Genomic DNA, 25,895 nt, shown 5'->3' on the forward strand with positions numbered 1-25,895 from the left:
CTAACTATACTAAGAGCTTTTTACATGTTTTCAGAGACACAGTGAGTTAAAAAATTTAAAATAAAATCCATGCCACTGAATTATGTTCCTCTTCTCCACAGATGGGGCTGATATCTTTGACCTGCTGGACCAGGAGAATGAGTTGGTGGACCCAGACATCATTAACATCTCACCCAACACCTCACCAGTTCACTCCCCCGGCTCTCATTACCATCACGGGGGTGATGGCAGTAAGGTGAGACGTGTGCATGTGCACATACAGTAAATGTCTTTAAAAGTGCAGTGTGTTACATGACATGATTAACTGAGCTAACCTTGAGTTTCCTGTCCTGTGACAGGGCCAGAGTACGGACCGCATGGAGTCTCATGAAGAGGTCCCTAATCTCCTGCAACAGCCTTTGGCTCTTGGCTACTTTGTCTCCACGGCTAAAGCCGGTCCACTACCTGACTGGTTCTGGTCAGCCTGTCCTCAGGCCCAGAATCAGTGTCCACTCTTTCTCAAGGTACTAGGCTCGGCCCACCTTCATCATAATGTGATTTTGTTTTTAGACAAAGCCATACTGAAATAATTGTTGTGTTTTATGTGGTTGGAGAGCGAGACCAATTAGTGAAACAATTAAGTGCTTAATGAGGAGAATTTCATACAAAATTAACTATAAAAAGGCAACCACAGTATACAAATTGTCCTGATTCTGAAACAGTATAGTGCATTTCCTCAAAAATACATTCACGGCCACATGCATGACACACACTTTAAATAGGCTTTAATTCTGCTCCGTATACGTACTGATGTGTTTTCAAGCTCCTATAAAAAGGAGACATTTAAAAACGCTGCCTCCTCGGTTTTAGTTTGAAAACTCAGCAACTGTATTTTAGTGTTGACAGGCAGAGACCTTTGCAAACAATGACACAGTTGCCCATATTAACTTCCTGATTGGTTCTTATCAGCCACGGTTTGACTCTCAGTTGTGAATAAAAGCTACAGTGTCACCTTATTGTCAGTTAAATTCCCTTCTTGTACTTTTACACCAGTGTTGTTTATACTACTATGAATTGAACAAACATGGTAAATCAAAGTGAAATTCCCTCTACCCCCAAATGTATTCCAGTTCTTTATTGGGGATCTGGTTTGTGAGTTATACTCTATTTAAGTTAATTTTATTAATAAGAAAAAAAAGGAAAAAGGAAATAAAATCTACATAAATATACATCTCTGTTGTGTTAGTCATACTCCTTACACGTCTCCTGGCACTTCCATCACATGCATCACACGAAGTTATACGAAGTTTCAACTGAAAAAAAGACGTGTGTTTCTCTAATTTATACTTAATTATATTAATTTTTAATCATATTAAAATGGACCACAGATTCCAGTTTTTTTTTTAATCTGAAAATGGTTTTAAATTAAAACATTAGTATAGATGTAGCCTAAGATATAAACCATGAGCTTGTCCCCACTGGACGTTGTAAATATTGTTAGACATCACCATTAATCAACGGCAAATCTGTTCTGTAGCATTTATATTGCTTATGTGACCCAACATCAGCAGGTGCAGAGGCGTAATTGAACCCTTGGGTGTAAACAATATCCACACGCAAGAAAACTGCTACACTCAGTGTGAATCGCAGGGCTATCCATCGCTTCAGGAATTCAGCTATAGACTCTGGTGTCACACTGCTGTGGACAGAGCAATAATAACTTCATCATAATACCACTGACACCGATTGTCTCCCTGTGCTCCCCCTCTCAGGCCTCTTTGCACCTCCATGTGTCTTCAGTGCAATCAGATGAACTGCTGCACAGCAAACACTCCCACCCCCTCGACTCCAATCAGACCTCAGATGTACTCAGGTAAACAGCACAAGAACACACTTCACCACTGATCAAATGTTCCAGGGCGAATTTTGCATTTGTAGTTTTTATTCATATGTAAATATTATACAAATGATGACGAAACATTAGCCTGAAGTTCTCTGTGGACACTCAGTTTCTTTAGTGTATTGGTAAAAACTGCCATGACAAGTCAAAGATGAGTGAAATACGTACTTATACCCCAGTGAGTCAACTGCTAAATATGTCAAAATAATAATAAACAAGCTTCTTGTTTCGTATGCCTGGACAGATTTGTGCTGGAGCAGTACAACGCCCTCTCCTGGCTGACGTGTGACCCGGCCACACAGGACCGACGATCATGCCTGCCTATTCATTTTGTGGTGCTCAACCAGATGTACAACTTCATCATGAACATGTTGTGACCAACTGCCTGTTACAGGAGGGATGTAGGCTAAACATTTCAGAGAAGAGGAAAGCAACAACTCCCAAAGGGAGTTTCTATCAAGACTGAAGAATACTGCAAGAAGAAGCAGAAGCCGAGCAAGGAGCTGGATCCTGCACCGAGATGGGATTAGACGTTCCTGTCCCCCGCGGCTGTTCACACAGTCCTGCCTCTGTGATTTAAAGACATGCACATAAAGACAAGGGAAAATAGAGGAGGCGGGGGAAACCAGAAGTTGCAATTAATGAACGTGAGAGAATGACAGATTGGTTATTATGGTATGTAGCATGGCAGCACAGTCACTGGCCAGTCTGTATTGGAGAGACGAGTCTGTCTGTAAAGTTATTGGAAGAAAAGGGACATAGTTGATCAAGAAAAAAAACTCAAGAATGGATCTTTGGTTTTAAGACCTGAAATTTGTTTTTATTGCTTTGGATGAAATAGTATCCAAATGAAATGCCTGCATCTATCTTATTTATTGTAAGTTTTTAAATGTATAATTTGTCTTATTTCTTAACCTCTTTTATATATAAAATGGAGAAGGTTCATATCACCTTCCTGCTTTAAAGCAATTGGTCTAAGATATATGTAATCGTCTTAATTAAGAAAAACAACCAGGAAAAAAAAATCAGATAAAAATTAAATAAAGTCCCAGTAGGTTGCTTTTAGAGTATTATTTTTTTTGTAATGGAGACAGAATATTTGTATTGTCACTATGTACAGAAGAATTAGAGTGGGAAATTATGTTCCATGCCTTTGAGCATGAAGGACTTACAGCAAAGCTGTAGCTACAGAGGACTTGTACAGCAATGAACTTCACTGTGTTCAAATAAAGAGGTACATTGTTGTATATAGTATTTTATACCACACATTTAGACACAAAAACCAAACGGCAATATATATATATACATATATATATATATATATACATATATGTATATAAATAATTATATATGAATACCATGCCAGCAGTTGATGGTGTGGCTTCTGTTTTAGGAATAAAGTGCGTCAACTTATTTCCCTGTGCTTGTGTTTATTGCTTTGGGGAGGGGGCTGTCAAGTGCAATTGGACAAGGTCACCAGTAGTGGAGAGGAAGAACTATTGGAATCTCTTGGAAGTAGCTGACCTCAGGTTTGATTTTCTTTCTTTTTTATGAGAAGAATATATGAGCGCAAAACTGATGTTTTAATTGCAGACATGGAAATGCTGTGTCCTTTTCAGTATGTCATCCATTTAGTTTACTGTAGCCGTATTTTCAGGCATCACCTCTGATTGGTTATGGATACATTTAGACCAATTCCATTTTACTTATTTGAAAGTAAATGTGTGGTGTAAATGAACCTAAACCCAAATATAGATGGTATCTCAGTGGATATGTAGTGTCCGTATACAGTCTGGATTTCTCCTGTTCAGAGGAAAACTACTTTTGACTATTGAAATTTGTTGCCTATTTGCCATAAAAATGTTGGCTTGGAAAATGTAATAAAATCTTTATGGGTGTAGATAAATACATACACTATTTAATAAACCCCTGGAAATATATTTAAGTCCAGTGCCATGTTTTCTTTTTGGGTTCTGGTTCTACTGTACTATACTATAGGTTTGCATGCTTGTTACAACAATCGGTGGGAAAGCGTTGCAATAACCTCACAAAATTGCCCTCGAGTCATGTAGTAACAGCTGGCAATTAATTCATTTGAGGATTCTCTGCTTTCATCTGTCAGCAGTCTTTGTATTCACAGAGGTCCTGCTCTGTTCTTCCTGAGCAACAATGGTCAGTGTAACCTTGAAAATGTAGTGGAATTTACTGTTTAAATGTGTTGATGATGGGGTTTGTATAAATCTAAAGCACTAAAGCATATAAGATCTAAATAGATACAATCAACAAACACATTGTTTGCCTTAGGTCTGTAACTGCACACTCAAGCCATGACAACTTAAATGTAGATATGTTATTTTGACCGGTTCTATTTTGTACATTTTGTGATTGATTAATCTTATTTATTCACTATGACCACCTGCAACAAGGACTTGATATCTTTGTAAGTTTATCATCCATGGTGCAGAAAAGAGTTCACAAATTATTCATAATCAAAAGTTCACATTTTGGTTGTCTAAAAGGTATAAATGGAAGAAGATGTGTATGGAGAAGTAAAGGGAGAGTTTGTGATGAAAACGCTCTGCTGAATGCAAAGCAGGATGAGTATACAGTACTTCCAAGTATATGGAAGTACTGTATACTATCTGCTCAGATTCAAAAACTCATATGATGGTCCTTTACTTTAAAATACTGTTGAAATAGGATGGACAGATCAATCAGTCAATCAATAAATCATTCGGGCTATTTTATATTGCACTTTTCATGCAATGTAATGGAACTAAAAGTGCTTCAAAGTACCAATTTCTATCAATCCATAATAAAGCAAATAAAACAGAAGCAGAGGAACCACCATCATCAATCTCAACAATTAGTGATGAGAGGTTTAAACGACTAATAATTGAATAGGAACTCGGTGAAAAAATAAAAATAAATGATGGTAATGCAGAAAAAAATTATTGTCTTTGTATTGTTAACACTAAAACATTTCTTGACTCTCTCAAAAAGAACTCCTCCCAAAAACGCACAAATAAATAGATCTAAATTAATAAAGAAAAACATCATTACATCAAAGTGCTATTTAAAAACATGGTTAAAAAAAAGAAGTTAATGCACATATGTATAAATGAAACTGTCCATCATTGTTGTGGTGGTGAAAAGAAGCCAACATACAGTTGGCTTCTTTTCATATGCACAGACACAGAATTACGGCTTAAATGATTTCACAGCATTAACACCTTTTGAGCAGACTGTGTATGATAGGTCAGTACGAGCTGAGTCCATGTGGTTTGTGAACAGAGTGCTGCAGCTGTAGCTGCACTGGTCTTGGGGGCAGGACTGGAGCTTTGTAGTGTCAGTGCTGTCAGCGCGGCTGCTGCTGCTACATGCTACTTACTGGACCAGTTGTCCCTGTGTATAAGTCAGATAAAGTGTAGATAAACCTCAGTGGACATGCGGAAACTATAATAGACAGGACATTACAGATATTTAAGCTGAGAAATGTATCCATAAGCTTAAAGGCAAATGTCAGGACTGCCTTTTTCCCCTCTCTCTTCGGCTTAGGACTCCTCTGTAAAGCCCGGTGCTACACAACCGAGTCCGAGGTCTCAAGGCCTCAATGGTGATTTTGTTTTGTAGAGACATCGTCCTAATTCGTGAGGTAAGATAATTGTTGTTGGATTAATCTGTGCACATTTACTGCCAGGTGCTTTTACGAATGAGACGGACCGGACAGCATATTCCAGTGGTATCAGTCTGATTGTTAACCTAGCTTAGCTTAACTTAGCCTAGCCTAGCCTAGCATTAGCGGTTAACGGTGGGCAAAGTGTCGCTCTAAAAGCAGTCGAGATTGTAAGCATTGTGAGCGAGCCGGCTAGTAGTTTGAATTAACCTGTTTTACGATAATACGCGTGTTTTACAAAATATACACACGTATACAGACTGTGAAGTGGGAAGTAAAAAGTGCCTAACCCTTCATCCATATGAGGTGCATTATGTCTATTACCAAATCACTAAATTATGAAGTTTTTCAGCAAATAAAAGATACAAGATGATAGTTCACTAAATGTATGTATTTAAATTGTGTATGTGCTAAAATAAATACAAATTGGACTTGTTTCACATTTAGCTAATGTGTATATTTACATTAGTCTTAATATTTAAAAAAACAGTTTATTTTATTTGGTGTCCTGTTATTATGCTGTCCATGACACAAATGTGGCAAGAAGTCAGTGAATATAACAAAACATTTGTGAAAGGTTATTGGACAGATAATGTAAACAGAATACCGGCATCTTGTAAGAAGTGCTGGTACGCAAAATAAAAGTGCTTCAAATAGTAAAAGTGCCGGTACTGCGTTCTGGACAGTACCTACCCACTTCAAGCACTGTATACAAATGTATACATATGTGAGAGTGTGCATGTTTGTGGGTGCTGATGGAGAAGTACAGAGGAGGTCAGAAGGAGTTATACTGTGTCTATTTGGATCTAGAGGAAGCATATGGTTGGATGCCAAGTGAGGAACTGTGGTGTTATATGAGGAAGTCGGGAAAAGCAGAGAAGTATGTAAAGGCGTTATGATGAGGACAATGGTTAAGTGTGCAACGGGATTGACAGACGGGTTGAAGGTGTAGGTGGGATTGTATCAGGGATCAGCTCTGTGCCCCTTGTCTCCATGGGCAATGTTGTTTGCAGATAATATTGTAATCTAGAGTGAGAGTAGGAGACCAGAGGAAGACAGTCTGGAGAGGTGGAGGTATGCATGGTGATGGGTGTCAGGGGTGAGACGTGATGTATGGCTTACAGACAGTGGCACTGTCGTAAAGACAAGAGGCAGCGTTTGAGGTGGCAGAGCTGAAGATGTTGAGATTTTCATTGGGAGTGACCAGGATGGACAGGACCTGGGACAGGTTGAAAGTTTGTATATAATCTAAGCGAGTCAAGTTTGAGATGGTTGTTCGTGTGCAGAGGAGGGATAGTAAATGTATCGGACATAAGATGTTTAAGATGCAGCTGTCGGCCAGGAGGAAAAGAGGAGACCACAGAGAAGGATCTTGCTTGTTGTGAAGGAGGACACCAGGACAGTTGGTGTAACAGAAAAGGACACAAAGGATAGAGCAATATAGAGGCAGATGATCCAATGTGGTGACCACTAAAAGCAGTTGAAAGAAGATTAAACTTTAGTTTTTTCACCTGTTGAAACTGTAGTGTGATTTTATTTTTTTTAACATATTGTTTGATGTTTTTTTTCTTTCTTTTGTTTTGTAATAAACTATATATATATATACATAACGTGTGCATTTAGTTTTGTGACAGATAACTACAATAGCATGCAAATTAGTAAACAGAGGCAAAAAAGTACTTACCTTGGGATTTAACTCATTTGTGACTCGTTATTATTATTTTTTTGATTAACTGTTCTTACCAGGTGTTGTGGAGTTTATCTGATGTTTGCTGAACCCTTAGTTAGTACTTTTTCTCATGCTCATTCTACCTTTGAAACTGTCAGACCTTTGAAACTTGTCTGTTCTCAGAAGGTACAGGTGCAGAGAGATGGCATTCAATGCAGGACTGCAGTTTGTCAGCGCCTATGCTTTTGAAGCCATGCAGAAGGTGGATGTGGTACGTCTGGCTGCCTTAAGTGACCCAGAGCTGAGGCTGCTGCTTCCCTGCCTAGTGAGGATGGCATTATGTGCTCCAGCTGATCAGAGCCAGTCCTGGGCACAGGATAAGAAGCTCATCCTTCGCCTGCTCTCTGGAGTTGAGGCTGTAAACTCCATTGTAGCCCTTTTGTCTGTTGATTTTCATGCCTTGGAGCAGGACGCACGGAAGGAGCAGCAGCTCAGGTATAGCTCGTCTCACACATGATTACATTACTAATTCCACAGTCTGGGGTGGGATATTTGGAATTAATTTTAACCATACTATGTGCTCCTTCTGCCAGGCACAAAGCTGGTGGCTCTAATGGAGAAAGCATCCTGGTGTCACAACTACAGCATGGACTGACCCTGGAGTTTGAACACAGTGATCCACTCAGGAGACTCCGCCTGACTCTCAGTGAACTGTTGGCTATCATGAATAAGGTACAGTCAGGCATTATTGAGGAAATCATAGGACATTTGTACTTATTTTCTTTAGAAATACATGACAAAACAAAATATTAAGACAAGAATATGCAATAATGATGAAAACATTGCAGTGTAAAAATACAAACAGAATGTAAACACTTATTATGAATTCATAAAGGTAGGACTGACTAAGTCGCTACATAACTTTAATTTATGTGTTAGTGACTGTAGCAGCTGGAGAAGTGAAAAGAGATATTGATGCTTGAATAGAGAGTTGTATATATATATATATGTATATATATATATATATAAACATTCACTAGACATATACATATAATTAAGCATTAATGATGCAGTACAATTGCTGAATAATTAATAATATCTTGTAAATTGAAATTGCTCTCACAAAAGAAAAAAGCTTTCCTTGATCCAAGCTTAGCAGTAACAATTTACATTTATGGCAGGTGCTCTCACGTTGACCAATTTAATGTTCCTCTGTATTGGAATTTTCGTTCAGTACTTTTAACTTCACTGAACATGATGACTTGTCTTATTAAACCACACTGCCTGTTTCTTTTCCCCGTGTCATTTCTTAGGTGACGGACTCAAATGGAGAGTTTTTCTTAAAGTCTTCTGAACTCTTTGAAAGCCCTGTTTACTTGGATGAGGTTGCAGATGTCCTCTGCATTTTACAAGCAGGTATCTGAGCGCTTTCATCTTTTAAACAATCTTAGAACTAAGAGCTTTGCAAGTGAGATTGTGTTGGAGAAAAGGGATTGGAATCAAGTGACATGATGCTGAATTAAATAAATTGGGGCTATTATATGTACTGCACGTTTGTAGATATTATGGTTTTTACTTCTCAGAAAATTTACATCATCAAACAGCTGTACTGTTTTTAAGAATGCTTATTTAAGATCTTGTGTTCAAATTTGGCTCTTAAGGCCATGGTAATTACATTTTATTTTGTCTGATTCATTGCCAAATTGTATCTGACACATTCGTATAAATGCGTGTCATGTGATAAGATTTTTAGATAAAGATAAGAAAGATTTTTTGCAATTGTGGAAATAAGAAAGCAGTCTGAGAATGTAGATCATACATTTTGCTGATTAGTGCGGTACAAATATGCAAGTAAATATTAGTGTTATATGAGGAATCAAACACCTAATTTATAATGTGCTTATAAAATGTGCAATCTTTTGTCTGTTTGTTAGAGTTGCCCTCCCTGCTGCCCATTGTGGATGTGGCTGAAGCTCTGCTTCATGTACGTAATGGTGATTGGTTTCTGTGTCTGCTTGTCGCCAATGTCCCCGACAGCTTCAGTGAAGGTAAATCACCAGTGTCACAACACTGCACAGAATATTAGCTAATAATGTGTGATAGAGTTGCTGCTTAATTGCTCATACTAGATTTGTATGGTGACAGAGTTTACCTGCTGTGGCTGAAATAGACCTTTACTAAACACAATACTTAAAGCTTTCTGTGATAGTTTTATTGGAATTATAGGCTGATTGTTCTTTAGTTCGCGTTGCATGTTTTCACCTTCCACTCATAATTCTAGCCTTGCCACAGGTTTGAGTAGGCGTGTATTTGTCTTTAATAGATGATGAACATTATTGTCCTGCTCTGGTTCATAGAGTGCAGTGTGTGCTTTGAGGGAGTCATACAATACTCACTGCCTCCTGTGCCTGCTTATCATGCAAAGGGTCAAAGCTAAGTCAATGGTTTATTCAAGTGTGCTCCATGGCCATCAATGTTGAAGAATCCTTTTTTTAGTTAGTGGAAAAGATCTTGTTCAGTTGAGTTGAATGTGAAATGATTTGATCTAAGGGTGATGTGAGGGAAATGGCTTTGCATCCACATCTGTTACATGTAACACAAATTGGTAGTCAGCCCTAATTCAACTGGCTCTTTTTTGACAAGATTTTTTTTATCTTTTTTAGATAAGATTATTGAGAATATTATTTCAGTGCGAGTCACAGTGTCAGCTAATCGACAATGGTTGTTGATGGTTGTTACATTTTATTTACAGACAAATAAATTAATGATGACTCTGTGTTTGTGTTAATGGAGAAACATGAGTTGGCCATGACATTTGAGTAATTATACATTATTACTGTCAGTCAGTGTGATATACTGAAAACCAGGAAAACCTCAATGTGTTCCAGGAAATTCAGTGTTTTTCTTACCATGAAAAAATAATAACAACCAACTTTTGTTTGTTTACCTAATTGATGTGCATTTCATTTAAGCTTAGTGTTAAAAGCTTGAAGGTAGTTGAAGGGTTTCTCTTCTATCCCCTCTGGGTTAGGGTTAGGCTCTGACTGTGTGATTGTAGGCTCTCCCCACATACATATGGAAGTGATCAGAGGAGAGGCAGGTTGACTTCTCCTTGCGTTAAATGCAATGAAAGCTTTCCAACAAGTGTTATAAGTCCTCCCAAAAAACAGACCCCAGACATCTTGAAAGCAAGGCGATAATAGCAATAGTTTTAGAAGATGCACAGCCTGGCATCAGTGATCCTGGTCAGAGCATGAGCAGCTTCTCCTGTTACAGCTGCTCTCACTGACAAGTGTAGGATGATGGCTTTACAACTGCTGGTTCTGCATTGCAAATGTTGATGAGGTTAATAGTTGCCAAGAAACTAAAAATGTACATTAACTTGATGATGGCTCTGTGTGATCAAAATGCCAATAATAAATGTTCCTGGAAAAGACAACCAAATGAAGAGAAAAAAGAAACCAGTGCCCACAATTGTACATGTTATATATCTTAATCTATCTATCTTATATCTTAAATGTGCATGTGTGTCTTTATATATAGTTTGCAGAGGTTTGATCAAGAATGGAGAACGTCAGGATGAGGAGAGTCTTGGCGGTCGACGCAGAACTGAAGCCCTAAGGCAGCTTTGTCACATGAACCCCTCACAGGCCCTCAACATCAGAGCTATGGTGGTCAGTTACACTATTATTCTCTATCTATCGCAAGATGATAGATAGCACAAACGGGGAGAAGATGCAAACTCCATGCAGAAATGCCTTTGTTAAATACAGTGTGCTGTGTGTGTGTTACTCCTGTTTCCACAGGTGGAGGAGTGCCACCTGCCTGGCCTTGGTGTGGCTCTGACTCTGGACTATAAACCAGATACAGCAGATGAAGCGGTCAGTCCTCTGGTCTCTTATGTGAGCGGCCTACTGCTGGGTACCAACAGCAAAGTCCGCACATGGTTCAGCTTGTTCATTCGTAATGGACAACAGGTGAGAGGCTAAGGCATGAACAGATATCGGCATCATGTTGAGCAGAGGACAGATGTGAGGTGACATTGCAGGTGTTGAGGTGCAACCGTATGACATCTAACCAGTGTGTCATCATGTTAAAACAAATGATAGAAAGAGTTATCTTTAATCAGGTCATGTGTTTAAATTCTGCTATTTTTTTTTTTGTGTCACCTCGATTCTGTCCTGTTATTATTACTTTGTCCAAAATTTAAAAATAAATAAAGTGAATCTGATATTTTACCATGTGCTGCCATTTCTGATGTACACAATATCACTGAAAATGTCATTAATGTTTTATGTTTCCCCTAAATAAAAATATTTATTAGTCACTAAAGCCCCGTTTCAGCTGAATGCAAAGCTTCTTTGTAGAATTGGGGTAATGTTTAATCCTAAATTATACTTTCTATTTACATAATAATTTGCATCTGAGCTGGTTCTGTAATGATCAGTGAATCCATTGATGCAGAGAAAATGAAACAACTTAACTTTTTTAATTAACAGATTGTTCAATTCATTTACTTATTTAAAATGTAATTTCCTCTCTTTCTCTGCCTTCTCCCAGCGAAAGAGAGAAGGCAGCTCCGTGCTGTGGCAGATGCGTAGACAGCTGCTGTTGGAGCTGGTGGCCATCTTGCCACGCTCACGCAGCACCCACATGCCCAGTAATGTAGACATGGAGGGGGAGGGCAGCTCAGGCTACTCTGGCCTGAGAGAGGAGCATGTAGTGAAGGCCAGTGCTCTGCTCCGATTGTACTGTGCCCTAATGGGCATCGCAGGTCTCAGGTAACTAAAATGTTGTACAGTCAGTAGTATTGTGAGCTCTGAAAATGCATGTCTTATATATGAAATACTTACTGTGACCCTTCTCTAGACCAACAGATGAAGAGGCAGAACAGCTGCTACAGCTGATGACCAGCAGGCCTCCAGCTACTCCTGCAGGTGTTCGCTTTGTCTCTCTGTCCTTCTGCAAGCTGCTTGCCTTCCCTACTCTAGTCAGGTACACAGCTAATCTTATTGATGTCCACCAGGGGAAGTCTTGTTTTTGTTGTTTTTACATTTTCACTTTCTGCGAATACATACTCTGCCAAAAGTCTTGTCTGGATTAGGGCTGTCACAATAAAGGAACTCCAGTAAATTAATACAGTGGTGTTCGATATTAATGCAAGCCCCCCTCCAACTCTCTGTAATACAGGGCTGTGATGACAACAAAACAAAATAAGTGTATTTATAGCTGATTGAAAGCCACAGTACTTAAAAAATTGTACTTGTGGTACAGAGCAGTAGTACAATTGTGGTTGTGCTGTGTTTTGCCTTCCTCTGCGAAAGTCTGGTTTGCACAGTATTTCATTTTTGCAAATATCGGGACAGCCCTAATCTGTGTCTTTTAGCATTTTAAACTGTGCTTTTGTTACATGGAATTTGGACATTGTTCTTTGTGTGTCTGTATCCAGCACTCCAGAGCAGGAGCAGCTGATGGTCATGTGGCTCAGCTGGATGATCAAAGAAGAGGAATACTTTGAAAGGTAAGAAAACCTGACTCTGAAACTGAGAAGGCGAAATGGAACCCAGCCCATTAATTTGTTGATTAACAATGTAACCTGTCAAAAAAAGTTCAAATAGTTTTCATTGTGTTTGTTTGTCCTCGTATGTATCTGAGTATTACAGGAGTCATTTATATGAAACACTAGCTATGTTGCAAAATTTCTTCCTTCAAAAAAGTTTTTTTTCAATTGAAATTTACACTTCCATCGTTTACATAAAAATTAAGTGATCCTGTTGTCAGTGGTGTGCGTACACATGCATCAAGTGTTCAGTCAGAAGAGACTATTTTGACATGCACTGGATTGTTGAATTCTCCAGAAGTAAAAGTAGAAAAAGAATCTTCACTTTCATAGTAAACAAAATAAATTTGTTTCTCAATGGGCTGGTGTATAAGATGGACGTTTTCCGATTGGCATGTTTACATTTAATTATTTTTATTCTGATCAGGCTTTAATTGTTATTACTTGTGTCCATGTAAATATAGCTAATGTTGAAACCTATACCAGTGTAGGACAATGGACAGAAATTGTATCATTGAATGACTATGAATATGGGATTCATTATCCATGTTACAAAACTGGGATGTCTTTGATGATGTTTGTTTTTATTTGGTATGGATATTGAAGTGACAACTTAAACATGGCAATATTGATATTTGTACTCGCAAACAAATATACTGTGCATTGGCTGTGTTTCTGTCCACTCTGTGTAGGCATGCAACTCCCCATATGCAAATGTTGTTTGTTGTTCATAGGAGCAGGTTGTGGTAAACAACAGTGATCATGGCACTAGCATTACTAGAGACTTAGTAGAAGGTGTGGTCAGTGCTTGTGTGGGGGTTGTGTGTGGGTTGATGCAACTTGCATAATCGGTTGATTGAAATTCTGTTCTGTAAGTTGCCGGATTAGTGACAAGTCTGTCTTTTCTCACTTGGCTCACTTGTGTGTGTATGTGTGTGTTCCTCCTTACAGTGCTGCAGGCGTATCTGCTTCTTTTGGAGAGATGCTGTTACTGGTTGCCATGTATTTCCATAGCAACCAGCTGTGCTCCATTATTGAGTTGGTGTGCTCTACTTTGGGGATGAAGGTAAGGTGGTAGGTGTTAGGAAGGCAGTGATCAATACAGCAGTCTGACTGACCAGCTGCTGGCCCCAATCCTCCACTGCAGCAGTACATATGAAGACTATATCACTATCTAATACTTGCAGCATGCATACATCTACCAAGACTCTCTATACCCTGTGGCCAATTTTCTGTTTTATTACTCACTAAGTGCACAATTGTTTCCTGCCTGTGTGCTAAGTAGTTTTCCCGTCTCAGTGTATTTTCCACTAAGATGTGAAATGTAATTGGATTTAGAGCCTGTTTGTTTCCACCCTCGGGGCAATCATCTCTATTCAGTGTTGTGATGTTGTGCCTGCCATGTAGAATTTTTCTTATGAAATATGAAAGGAGCAAATTACCAAATACTAGCACAGTTGCCTGCAGGTTGTTGCCTGCACATTTTTTTCTTCTACTGTTTTTGCATCAATGTTCAACTTTTCACAGATTGCCATCAAGCCGAGCTCTCTAAGTAAAATGAAGACCATCTTCACACAAGAAATCTTCACAGAACAGGTTGGTCTCTCACCTGGTACATTTTCCTAATGTAGTGATGACCTTTGCTGTGTTTCCACATTAGTACGGTACAGTTTAGAAATGTAAAGCTCTGGGTAATGCTCGTGTTTTGACTGAGAATAATACTTACTACAACTGCACCATTTTGCTTTGGTAACCCATGCGAAGGGTGCTAAAGAATGAAATGGCCGAGGATGGTTATTTGAGTGCTATTCCTAATGGAAATGCAAAAGAAATACCTACTGTATTGTACCAAACCGAACTGTTCCACTCGATGGAAACACAGCTGTTGTTATCCTATTAAAAATATTATTGTTCTAAAGGTATTATAATTTTCATTTTCATTACCCAGTGATATAAATCTATGCAAAATCTTAAGGTTTTCTATTCCGTCGTTGCTGTCCTGATGACCTGTTAATATTTCTATTATATTATGTGTAGGTGGTTACAGCTCATGCAGTTCGAGTCGCAGTGACCAATAACTTAAGTGCCAACATCACAGGATTCCTCCCAATTCACTGTATCTACCAGCTGCTTCGGAGCAGAGCCTTCACCAAGCACAAAGTGTCCATCAAGGTATGATATGATGAAAATAACTCGCCACTCTCTAGGGCTTGCCACCGAGGATAATCTGCATATTTGATTTGGCAGAGATTTTTATGCCAGATGCAAAATAGCTTGCTACTCATTGTAAAAAATAAATAAATCTGTTCTCCCAACACTTCTTCCAGGATTGGATCTATCGCCAGCTCTGTGAGACAAACACCCCCATCCACACCCAGCTGATTCCTCTGATTGATGCCTATATCAACTCCATCCTCACCCCAGCATCCAAAGCCAACCCAGAGGCCACCAATCAGCCTATCACTGAGCAGGAGATCCTCACTGTCTTCCAGAGTGCTGCCGGGGTGAGTTCACCCTCAGTAACCACAACGATAGCCAAAGCTTAAAACTGTACCCTAAAAAGTTAATAGTCGTGTACATTTCATATGTGGTTTAATCTTTTCCATTCCATTATTAGGGTTCGAGCAACAAGGTTGCAAGAACCCTATTGAAACTGGAAGGATTATTATTTTTGTATTATTATTCATCAAGTTTGAATATTTTAAAGACTATGGTTTCCTCTTGAGAGATAATTGTTGGTCTGTTGTATTATGTAATTTGTGTGTGGTGATTTGATAATCATTTTAAAATACAACATGCTTAATCAAAATATAGTTTTTTTTTCCAATGTTCAGTCTACTTCTTTGTTTGTTTGTTATAGAGGATATATTGGTAATTTATGAACATTACAAGTGATTAGAGCAAGCAGTAGCATTCTTTAAATGCTTAATTTTAACATTTCTGATAGGGAAATTGTGTCTGTTTTTGATGAGTTTGTTTTAGTCACAGCTTTCCAGAGTGTTATGAATGCTTTGCTGCAATGAGGCTTTTAAATAATTTTTGCACCACCGAGTATTTGCCAAACTCAGTCAAATCAAATTTGTTCAGACAAAGTATGCTTATAGTGCCTCCCTCAATTTTGTTTCATGTGTCAGGGCTGGATGAATTGATAATTGTACCTTTCTGTTAATGTAGCTCTCTCAAAATATATATAAAAAAAAACTGTGCTTTTGATGCCAAGTCCAATTACATAGAACCGATAATGCAGAATGTTAATGTGCTGCCTGTCTCATTGGCCTGTGATGCTCTTAGAAAATAAAAAATGAGTTAAAATGCAAATGTTAATTTTTGAATTTGTAAAAGCTGTATTTCAATGAGCCTGTTGAGGTTCATTTTTGTTTCTCATCTGTGTTTGTTAGCAAGGGGAGGGTGGTCGAGGGGGACGACAGCGCTACTCCATCACCACCCAACTTCTTATCCTTTACTACATCTTGTCATATGAGGAGAACCTGTTGGCCAGCACCAAACAACTAGGTTTGTATAACACTGAATGTGTCTCATTTGGCACTGGAGTGTTCCTGGCTTGGCTCTGAACTGTTGGCTCCATTCCTTTCTATTTCTTTTCTTCTTTTATTGCATCTGTAAAGTGTGCCAATTGTCATCTCCTCAACAGAAGAAGCCATTGTATTTGAGATGGAGGGAATTTGTCAGGCAGTGAGAGAAGAAAAGCAGCCTTTATCTCTGTTAAGTTGTTGGAGACATTCACTCTGGATGTCTAGTCATTCATCCTTCTCTCTCTCTCTATCCCTCTCACACACACACTCTCGACACTGACGATTGGCCTCTTCATACAGGATAAATGGAGGGATGAAATAGAGCCAAGTACAATGGCTGTGTGAGCTAAGCTAAGTAGGACAGCTGTAGGTTAGATTGAGCATTAGCAGTTAGCCTAGTCAGTGTTTATTCCCTCCCAGGACAAGCTCTCCTCTTGCCCTTCATTAGTCCAGATTTATGTGAGAGTTTATGCCCATCTCTTTAATTGCTGTGTTTACCCAAGTGCTCCCGCAGCTTTCGAAGAAGGAGTAATGATGCCTATCAGCAGTGGTAATGAACCCACGTCAATGAAAAATCACCTCCGCTCCTGTAACACATCGGCACAGCGGCTCTGGTGTCCTTACACAGCCAAATCGAACACTTATGCTTTTTCTTGTCCTTTTTTTGCTTTATATTCTTATACTATCTACTGACTGTCCTGTAGGTTTTTTGTTGGTTTGTTTCTGCTTCACTCATCCTTTTTCTTCTTTCAAAGCCCTGATGCAAAGGAAGCCAAAGTCCTACTCGGCAGCCTTGATGGACCAAATCCCCATTAAGTACTTGGTTACCCAGGCCCAGGGACTGCAGCAGGAGCTAGGAGGTAAGAAATTATCCTAATGTTTGGTTACATAGAGCAAACAGAGTACCTACAAATTGTCAATGTACTTTTATTTTTGAAGATATATTTTACATGATAAGTAAAATTACTTCTGTTACATTTCAGTGTTTTCATTTTTTCATTCTCAAATGGTTGTTGACATGAATAAAGATTTCGACATTAAATATACCAATATATTTTCTTGTTTATTTGCTCCGTATGACACAGAAATCAGTCAAATTGAATGATATTGGTTTGTTTACTAAACAAGACATTTGACATTTGGGAAACACTGATAAAGATTTTTCAAAAATGTTTTTGACATTTTATAGACCAAACAACTTTTTCTGGAAAATAATTGACAGTTTCATCGATTATGAAAACAATTGTTATTTGCATCCCTAAAATGTACTTGTGAGTAATAGATGTTCAGACAGCCTTGATTTATCTTTTTCCTGTTCCCAGGCCTACACTCTGCCCTGCTGAGGCTGCTGGCCACCAACTACCCCCACCTGTGTCTAGTGGAGGACTGGGTATGTGAGGAGGAGGTGACTGGAACCCTGCCCCTGCTGCGAAGAATGATGCTCCCCAGCAACACCTGCAGATACACTCAGAGCCAGCTCCACCAGGGTAAGCAGGGCTGCAATGACGGATGAAAGAAATAAGATTAGGGTGTAAAATTAGGCCTTTTGTCAAGAAACACTTGTGTGGTGAAAAGGAGAATTGATCTTAACATGGTAAAATACATTAAAAGATAACAGCCTTTATCCAATTTTTATCTGTTCTCTCAGTGGAGAGAATTGTCTTGTAATTGGCTTCTCCATTGATAGAAATTCCTCTTAAAAGATTTAGGTCTAACAATAATCAGTTTCACAATCATTATTATTATTTGAAAGCAGTTCTGATGTGTTAGGCATTTTAAACTAAATGTGATGTTGGACTGACCAAAGCAGGCTTTAGACTTTTAAAACATTTTGTATTAATGCAACTTTGCACTGTATTTTTATAATGCATCCACAGTGGTTTTGGGCTCTTTTTGCATCTCTGTGCAAATTCTCATTCATCCAGGTTGTCGTTATCCATAACAAATTGAGTCGGTAACAACTGGACTTGACGTCACACCTCATCCCTGAGGCTTTTTAAGGGCAACCTTTCTCTTAAATTTCCTGGGTTTCACCACAAATGTTCAGAACTGAAGAAGCCTCTTGGATGATTCAAGATGTTTATTCGCTATTTGTGCATGAGCAGACAGTCCAGGCACATAGGAATTCCTGTGCAAAACCTCCAGAATCAGTAATTTGAAAGGCAGAGAAAACAAGAACAAAAATAAAGTAAAGATACAGAAGTAGGCAAAGCAACAGTGATCTGGCTGGAGATCTTGACACTATACAACCTCAAGATTCAAACCTACTGCCTTAATAACTATGAAATGTCAAAGGAAATGTACAAGACATGTACAAGTTAAAAAGGGGGAAATATTCAAGCTGTACATTTTCTAATAATGCACTGTTTTCAGTTTTATTGCACTTTGGGAAATTTGAGGTAGTGAGAGACAACGTTGTTGTACAATGAGAGGTGAAACATCTTCAAGAAAAACTTTCAAGTCCAGTTGCTACCGTCTTGATTGCATCACTCATGTGATCTGGATAATGAGAAAAGTAATAACCACCAACAGTAATAACAAAAAACGTTCTCACCAACATTCACTCAAAAACGGTGCTGGAGAATAATTTCCTCACCATAGGCCATTTCAGTTTTCATACAAAATTATTGAACACGTATATCATCCTGAGCTCTTTATGTGACAGCTGGAAGTGTTTCTCTTTGGTGAGGTGTCTGATGAGAGATGGTAGTTATGATGATGATGATGATGATGATGATGATGCTGCTGCTGCTACTACTCACAGCTGGTTTTACCCAAAGCAATCAAATTCTTGTTTTTGGTGACCAAACAACAGTAATTCCTCTAATATTTCATACTTGATTGTTATCCCACAGGCAGAAATGACTAATTTGAGAAAGTGAGAGAAACTGGAAAGTTCTTCCCTGCTTAATTTAAACATGTTTGTCAGATCTTACCACTTTCTTGAACTGCAGAATCAAACTTGACTTTTAAAGCTAATTCAACAGTTTTCCATCAACAGCCTTTCAGAAGTTGCCGTCCAGCAGTCCCAGGTTGATGCGGATCCTGGAGCATCTAACACTGCTTTCACCTGGAGACCTGATTCCTTATGCAGAAGCCCTCACTGCCAGCATGGCTCTGCTGCTGGAGCCCGCCGTACCTCGCCGCGTATCGCAGACCCTCAATAAGCTCTGGATGTGTCTCAACACTGTGATGCCTCGCAGGTAAACACCTGGGACCCAATTATACAGTAAAGATAGAAAATGTTACTGTGACAGCCTCACTTGAGATTATCACTGAATATTGCTAAAGAATAATACATAATGGTTGTGGAAAATTCTGATTTCCTATAAGATAATTTATATTCTTGGATATGGGTATGTCTTAGCGATTGAAAGGCCTCAGATTATTTATAAACAAGTATGTTACCTTACTGAATAGAATTGTATCGTTTAACATAAGGAAATGTACAAATATGAACCCACATATGAAGTGATACTCCCCTTTGGCTCTGTGAAGTTGCTGTGACACTCTGTAAATGGATTATAGGTGGAACAGGAGTTGTGACCCTTAACTTCAGGCTACTTGTTCAGTGATTACTGTGAGAATAGATCAGAGGTATTGAACGAGGCAACTCTGTCAGCCGGTGAGAACGATCTGGACAGAGGAGGGTGACCCTCACTCTGCCCTGGACCCACAGGAGCACAGTTACCACAGCTCAGAACAGACATCTTATTGATCCAAAAGGGGTCTCTAACAAGAGGAGCTTAGGCCAGGAAAACAGAGAGAGACACTCCATGAGAGATGTTGGGGATTTCGACCCCCTCTCTCATTTCTTCCTCATGCCCTGCTTTAGTATTGAATGTTGCAGCGGGCTAAATCAGAGGCCTTGGTGGATCTAGAAGGAGGGCAGCAGTGTCAGATTTCACACCGTTCAACTGATTAATGTATGTGTGCACACTGCAGGGACGCTTGAGGCTCCAAGAAAACCCTGTGGTTTATGGTTTATTACATTGGACTAATAAGAGAGACTGAGGCTTCATCCACACTAAGATGCTATAGATTTAAAACAGCACATCCAAACAAGCTTGTTAGAGCTTAATCAGAAATAATCTCTGTCCATAATGGCACACCTGAAAAATTATGTGACCATTCACACACATTGGACATGGGTCATATAAAAAAAAAAAATCAATGAAATAACAATATTAGTATAAATACAACAAATATGAAATGAAAAAATGAAATTGTTGCAGTGTTTTGTGCCTTGTGTGCAGTATGGATGTATTCTGAGAGTGAAATCTGTGACACAGTAACAATCACAGAAGGAAATTACCCAAATGGTAGTGTGTCACCTGTTACATTGTATTTTTAGTTGCTTTTTCAGTCTATAATGCAAAGACTAAAGAAATCCACTGAAGTTTAAGTCTTAATGGACAAGGCTTGCGCTATTATTTGACTGTACTTTGCAGTATGAATTCACATTCGAACTTTGTCAATGTATTTTTGTCTTGCAGGTTGTGGGTGATGACAGTAAATGCCCTCCAACCCTCAGCTAAGCTGCTCAGGCAGCAGAGATACACTCAGAATGACCTGATGGTGGATCCTCTCATTGTGCTGCGCTGTGATCAGAGAGTGTACAGGTAACTAAAGCCTGTCTAATCAAATAAACATAAGGGGTCAATGATTCCTCTGTGTTTATTCTTGGTTGTTTTGTAGATGTGGCTATCTTTCCAAATTCCACACCAGCATAACCACAAACCGGTGTTTGATTCTTACCCAAGTAAACTATTTAAGTAAAAGCTTCTTTTTATTTAATCTTTTTTGTCTCAGGTGTCCTCCTTTGATGGACATTGTCCTTCACATGCTGAATGGCTACTTGCTAGCCTCAAAAGCCTACCTGCACTGTCACCTGAAGGAGACGGGTGACTTTGATCGGCAGAGCCAAACAGTCTCAAGCCTGGGAGTGCCAGGACAGCCAGACACATCTGAGGTCACCAGGGAGGAATTGAAGAATGCACTTCTTGCGGCACAGGTATTTTAACTCCAAACATATTCTAAAAGAGATCTTACTTTTAGATTTTTGTCCTGACATAGGATATTGTTGAAAATGGAACACAGAAGTAATATGAAGTTACAGACAGTACACAGAGAAATTGGAAAAACTGCAGTCAGTTTCCTTGTATGTGTACTCATACTTGGCCAAAAAGCTGATTCAGTTTCTGATATGACATTCAGTTGCAAAAACATATGTGTGAGAGATGACCGTTCAAACCCTGCCATAGTAACCACCTGTTTCTGTTAAACTCCAGGACAGTGCAGCAGTCCAGATTCTCCTTGAGGTGTGTTTGCCAACTTCGGAAGAGCAGCAGATGGGGGCTGACACAGAGAGCCTGCTGAAGAGCATTAGGGGCCCCGTGCCAGGGAAATTGAAACAGGAAAGCCTGGGGCCTAGGGCCAGCAGGGTTGTGGGGGATTCTGAGCCAGAGGGAGGCCTGCTCAGTGATTTGAGGGAGGTGCAGTGCCTCATCTGTTGCCTGCTACATCAGATGTTCATCGCTGACCCCAACATTGCCAAGTTGGTTCACTTTCAGGTAACACATTAGGGAGAAAAAAAAGAATGAGATTACCTTTTAAAACATTTTGATTGTAATTTAAAAATAATCTTTTTTGTGAAAATGTTTTTGCTGCCGTCTGTGTTAAACAAGCGTTTTCTTTTACACCTGGAGAAAACTGTTTTTCTGGTCTTACCAATTACACCATGTTTACCTTTTGTAAGAAAACTGTAGCTCCTCCTTGAATATTGCACTTCGCTTGGGATTTTGAAAATATGTATTTACATTAATTGTTCAGCCTGAGTTACCTTGCAAACCTCTTAAATTATATTTAATTCATTTAAACAGAGCAGTTGACCATATGGTGGAAATCACTCTTTTCTCAGTCATGCTCATCCATCCCTTTTGTAGTCATTGCCAATTGATGCTGTGTGCATTAGAATGCACATGTTTGTGTGCTTAAATGACTGCTCATTAAATTGAATGTGTAGTTCTGATTCCTCTCTTTTATTATAAGTAATAAAATTCCTGTGCTCTCCCTCTGTGGCTGTCTTCCTGTCAGGGTTACCCTCAAGCTCTGCTGCCTTTAACTGTGGCAGGCATCCCCTCCATCCATATCTGTTTGGACTTCATCCCAGAGCTGCTGGCCCAGCCCCAGCTGGAAAAGCAGGTGAGCCCTCCCATACTCTCCCTCTGTCTCCTCTCTTTCTTGGCATTAAATTCTGGAGTTACCCTGGCCTTGTGCCAGAGCTTCTTTTAAACAGTTGTGTGTGTCTTTGTGTATTGGGTACATCTGCTTAATGTTACGTGGGATTATTGTCATTGTCATTGATTATTATCATAATCAATTATTGCAATGGCCTTGTGACCTGTCCAGCATGTACCCTGCCTTTCACTGTTACCTGGTATTGGCTCCATCCTCATGTGCAGGAACAGATATTAATTATTAAGTGTGTCCTTGCAGATCTTTGCAATCCAATTGCTGTCGTACCTGTGTACCCAGTATGCACTCCCTAAATCTCTCAGTGTGGCCAGGTTGACCATCAGTGTCATGGGCACCCTCCTTACAGGTCAGTATACAGCTTTTCTTGTCTCATTTCATTTCATGCTCTCAAGCATTTGGTTGTAGCCTTGTTTACTCAACCTGCTTTTAAAAAAAATCTGCTTCTCTATCTCCATCACTGTATTTGCTCCTACAACTCCCTGCTCAGTACATTACAGTGTGTCTTGTATAAATCTGCTGCTGTCAAAGAGACAGGCTTAATATTTTTGTCCCAATATTTTGCTGCCACCATCTGGCCATTGGCTGTTAGTGCAGCGCCCTCTCTTGAATGCAAGAAATGAATTAGAAAGTGCTCCTGAAGTGCCAACCCATGAAATACCCATCTAATAAGGTTAAAGTATATGTAAAGATACTGCACACGTACTGCACACTGTCTGTTGGTTTGTTGTTTTTGTGACTGGTTCATTTGCAAATCAATCTAGGGGTTCCGCTTGTCATTGTAATCTTTTGAATTAAAACTGCTTTTCAATTCAAGTTGCTGAATTGAATTGTATGTGTGTTTATTTCCTGTTCAGTGCTGACACATGCAAAGCGTTTCTCCTTCTTCATGCCCACCCTGCCGTGTCTGGTCGCCTTCTGCCAGGCATTCCCTCCACTCTATGATGAAGTGGCAGCTCTGCTGGTACAAGTGGGCCAGGTTTGTGCCTCTGATGCAGCCACCAAAGCCAGGGATATTGACCCTCTTATTGCACGTAAGTATTATATTCCTTTGTCTATATCAGACACGTTTCTGTTATTTTCATTGTATCATAAACTAACATTGTTTATCCCTTTCCAAAATCAGAGCTATTTATGTACAATGATGTGTGTAAACAAGTTGTGTAATGAAAGCAAATGATAAATAGTATGATAAAAGAGATCAGGCTGTGTTCAAAACGTATACAAAATGTGTGTTTTTCTGCCTAGGTTTGCAGTATCTGAAGGAGAAGCCTCAGGAAGCTCTGAATCAGGGAGCAGTTTCATCAAAGCTGACCCTACCACAAAGGACAGCAGAGGAACTGGGTGGAGCCGACACCGATGTTCAACTCTGCTACTGTGTGGAGGCCACATTCATGGACATCATTAGTTCCACCCTTCACAGACTATAAGCCACGCACACGCATATCCTAGAGTGATAGGAAGGACATCTCTATTCATCTTCCAGCAGTGCTCTCGGACTGATGCTGTCAAGGCCTTTCAGATCTTGTTATTTTGATTTGGTGCACTTGAACTGAGCTGAATATCCACTTTACTGTTTGGTCATTTAAGTCATGGAAAATACATTCTTTACCATCAGGGTCCCTCTTTATTCCATTGTCCTACTTTTATTTCGAAATGTGTTTGTGTACTGAAAAACTTATTTGGGTCCATTTTCTCGGCCTCTTTGGGCATATTTTTCTAATGAGTGTGTGACCTTTTTCTTAGTAACTGAAAATAAGTAATTGTTGCCTTGAAATGTGAATAGCTTTTGTAATTTTATTTGTTTGTAATAAAACAAAGAAAATAATTTAATTGAAGACGTCTTTGGAGCATCGACAGGAGATCTGTCCAGGGTCTGCTGAGATTGGCGCATCAACCCCCACGACCCTCGTGGAGGATAAAGCGGTAGAAAATGGATGGATGTCTTTGGAGCAAATGGGAAACTTGGAGCAGGAGTTGTAGTCATGGGTTTCCCTGTGGAATTAACTAATAATAATTAATAATTAGTTAATTAAATGAGTTATCGCCAGACATTTTGACAGAGAGTTCATATATCTTCAGAATTTTGCTCACAGGCAAAACCAACCGAGGAGGAGGTAAATGTCCATCTCACTGCAGACAAACTCTCATCCCCACATCTCGCGATACCTGGAAGTTGCAGAACTTCGCTAAAAACAGCGCGTGTTCACGTAATGACGTGATACAAACGAGTATTATTCCCGAGTAAAACGGCACCGGTCGGCAGCATGTAGTGTGGCCACCCGGCTGTCGGAACACTGTGGCCTTCCATGTGACAGAATTGTATTTAAATTAATGAACGTACCCCTGGAAAAGCACCGAGACTTGGCGAGGCCAACGCAGCCAGTCATTACTGACTTGCTTCCTGTCATGGTGGAGAGGTGGAGAACGTGCAGGTGAGGAGATAAAGACCGACACATGACAAACTGATAGAATTTAGATTTGTATGGTAATGCATAAACGAACCTTATCTTAACTGAATGTCAACAAAACATAATTTTGACACGACATTGTGCTATAAGAGACATTGACACTACGTCCGTAATATTGGTATTACCCCGTTAATGAGAGTAATTAGCAACACCTGTGTTTACCTTCCGTTTCGCGTGCTGTTACCATTTCACAGCAGTGGTTGCTGTTAAGAGTGCATTTTACACAGTTTAACCCTATTGTAGTTCAAAAATATTTCATATTTTAAAATAGATTTAAGATCTCAGGGCGTTTTTAACACTTGCATATTGTAGATATGAAGCAGCTTCGATATGTTTTCCCCAATTAACACTTTTAATTCTGTTCATTTCACTGGTTAGTGAAGCCAGTGTGGCAGGACCTGAAAACTGTATTCTCTTGATTGGCCAATAGGGATATTGTAAAAACAACAACAACAATAACAACTGAGAAATGTGATGATAGGCCGTAGCAATCGGACAACGTGCTGAGTCCTAGTAAACATGCGGATGTCGCTGTATCTCTCTATAAGCTAGTGCTATTGAATCAGTTTCCTTTTTGCATCACAGACAAACCATGAACTGTGAGATGGAATATTTAGTTCCTTCAGTTGCACAAGCATCAACGTTGTCTCTTCATCAGTCCAAAAGTGGGTTTTCTCCACAGCTTTGTTCAAAGTCTGACTCCAATCCATTGAAGCGTATACATGCAAGAGTAATCTGACTTTGAATCAAATGATCTAGGTATGTTAGTCCAGCTAAGAATAGTTTGATTTTAATTGGAATGACACTCCGAGGAAAACCGGCTAAAATCTGTCAACATGCTGACCGTTGCCT

General features: G+C 39.4%; 2 protein-coding genes across 2 annotated transcripts in view; both read left to right on the forward strand.

Annotated features, from left to right (window-relative positions):
* med13a (mediator complex subunit 13a) overlaps positions 1-3,292 on the forward strand; it is a 79,785-nt gene extending 76,493 nt beyond the window's left edge. The window contains exons 27-30 of the mRNA XM_044041480.1: positions 102-235; positions 339-503; positions 1,752-1,852; positions 2,124-3,292. Of these exons, the coding sequence (XP_043897415.1) occupies positions 102-235; positions 339-503; positions 1,752-1,852; positions 2,124-2,256 (533 nt within the window). The 3' untranslated portion in view covers positions 2,257-3,292. The remainder of the gene's footprint in view (positions 1-101; positions 236-338; positions 504-1,751; positions 1,853-2,123) is intronic.
* A 1,903-nt stretch (positions 3,293-5,195) lies between these two features.
* Positions 5,196-24,400, forward strand: ints2 (integrator complex subunit 2). Its single transcript, XM_044042832.1, has 25 exons — positions 5,196-5,534; positions 7,408-7,719; positions 7,818-7,956; positions 8,538-8,640; positions 9,159-9,272; positions 10,768-10,898; positions 11,031-11,201; positions 11,785-12,005; positions 12,094-12,219; positions 12,674-12,745; positions 13,736-13,850; positions 14,312-14,380; positions 14,822-14,956; positions 15,112-15,288; positions 16,183-16,297; positions 17,073-17,177; positions 17,640-17,804; positions 19,319-19,520; positions 20,814-20,939; positions 21,130-21,331; positions 21,609-21,890; positions 22,414-22,521; positions 22,816-22,921; positions 23,430-23,606; positions 23,821-24,400. The coding sequence occupies exons 2-25, from the start codon at positions 7,427-7,429 to the stop codon at positions 24,000-24,002; spliced, it is 3,636 nt and encodes a 1,211-aa protein (XP_043898767.1). The 5' UTR covers positions 5,196-5,534; positions 7,408-7,426; the 3' UTR covers positions 24,003-24,400.
* Positions 24,401-25,895: the final 1,495 nt, after the last annotated feature.

Source organism: Solea senegalensis, linkage group LG13 (assembly GCF_019176455.1).
Source record: "Solea senegalensis isolate Sse05_10M linkage group LG13, IFAPA_SoseM_1, whole genome shotgun sequence".
Lineage (NCBI taxonomy): Eukaryota > Metazoa > Chordata > Actinopteri > Pleuronectiformes > Soleidae > Solea > Solea senegalensis.

What these genes read in the sequence shown, in the direction of transcription:
- ints2 (XM_044042832.1), top strand. Translation starts at nt 7,427, where the DNA reads ATGGCATTCAATGCAGGACTGCAGTTTGTCAGCGCCTATGCTTTTGAA. An exon ending in AAGAAATCTTCACAGAACAG is followed by an intron (nt 14,381 to 14,821) that starts GTTGGTCTCTCA and finishes TATTATGTGTAG; the next exon opens with GTGGTTACAGCTCATGCAGT. An exon ending in TATTGACCCTCTTATTGCAC is followed by an intron (nt 23,607 to 23,820) that starts GTAAGTATTATA and finishes TTTTCTGCCTAG; the next exon opens with GTTTGCAGTATCTGAAGGAG.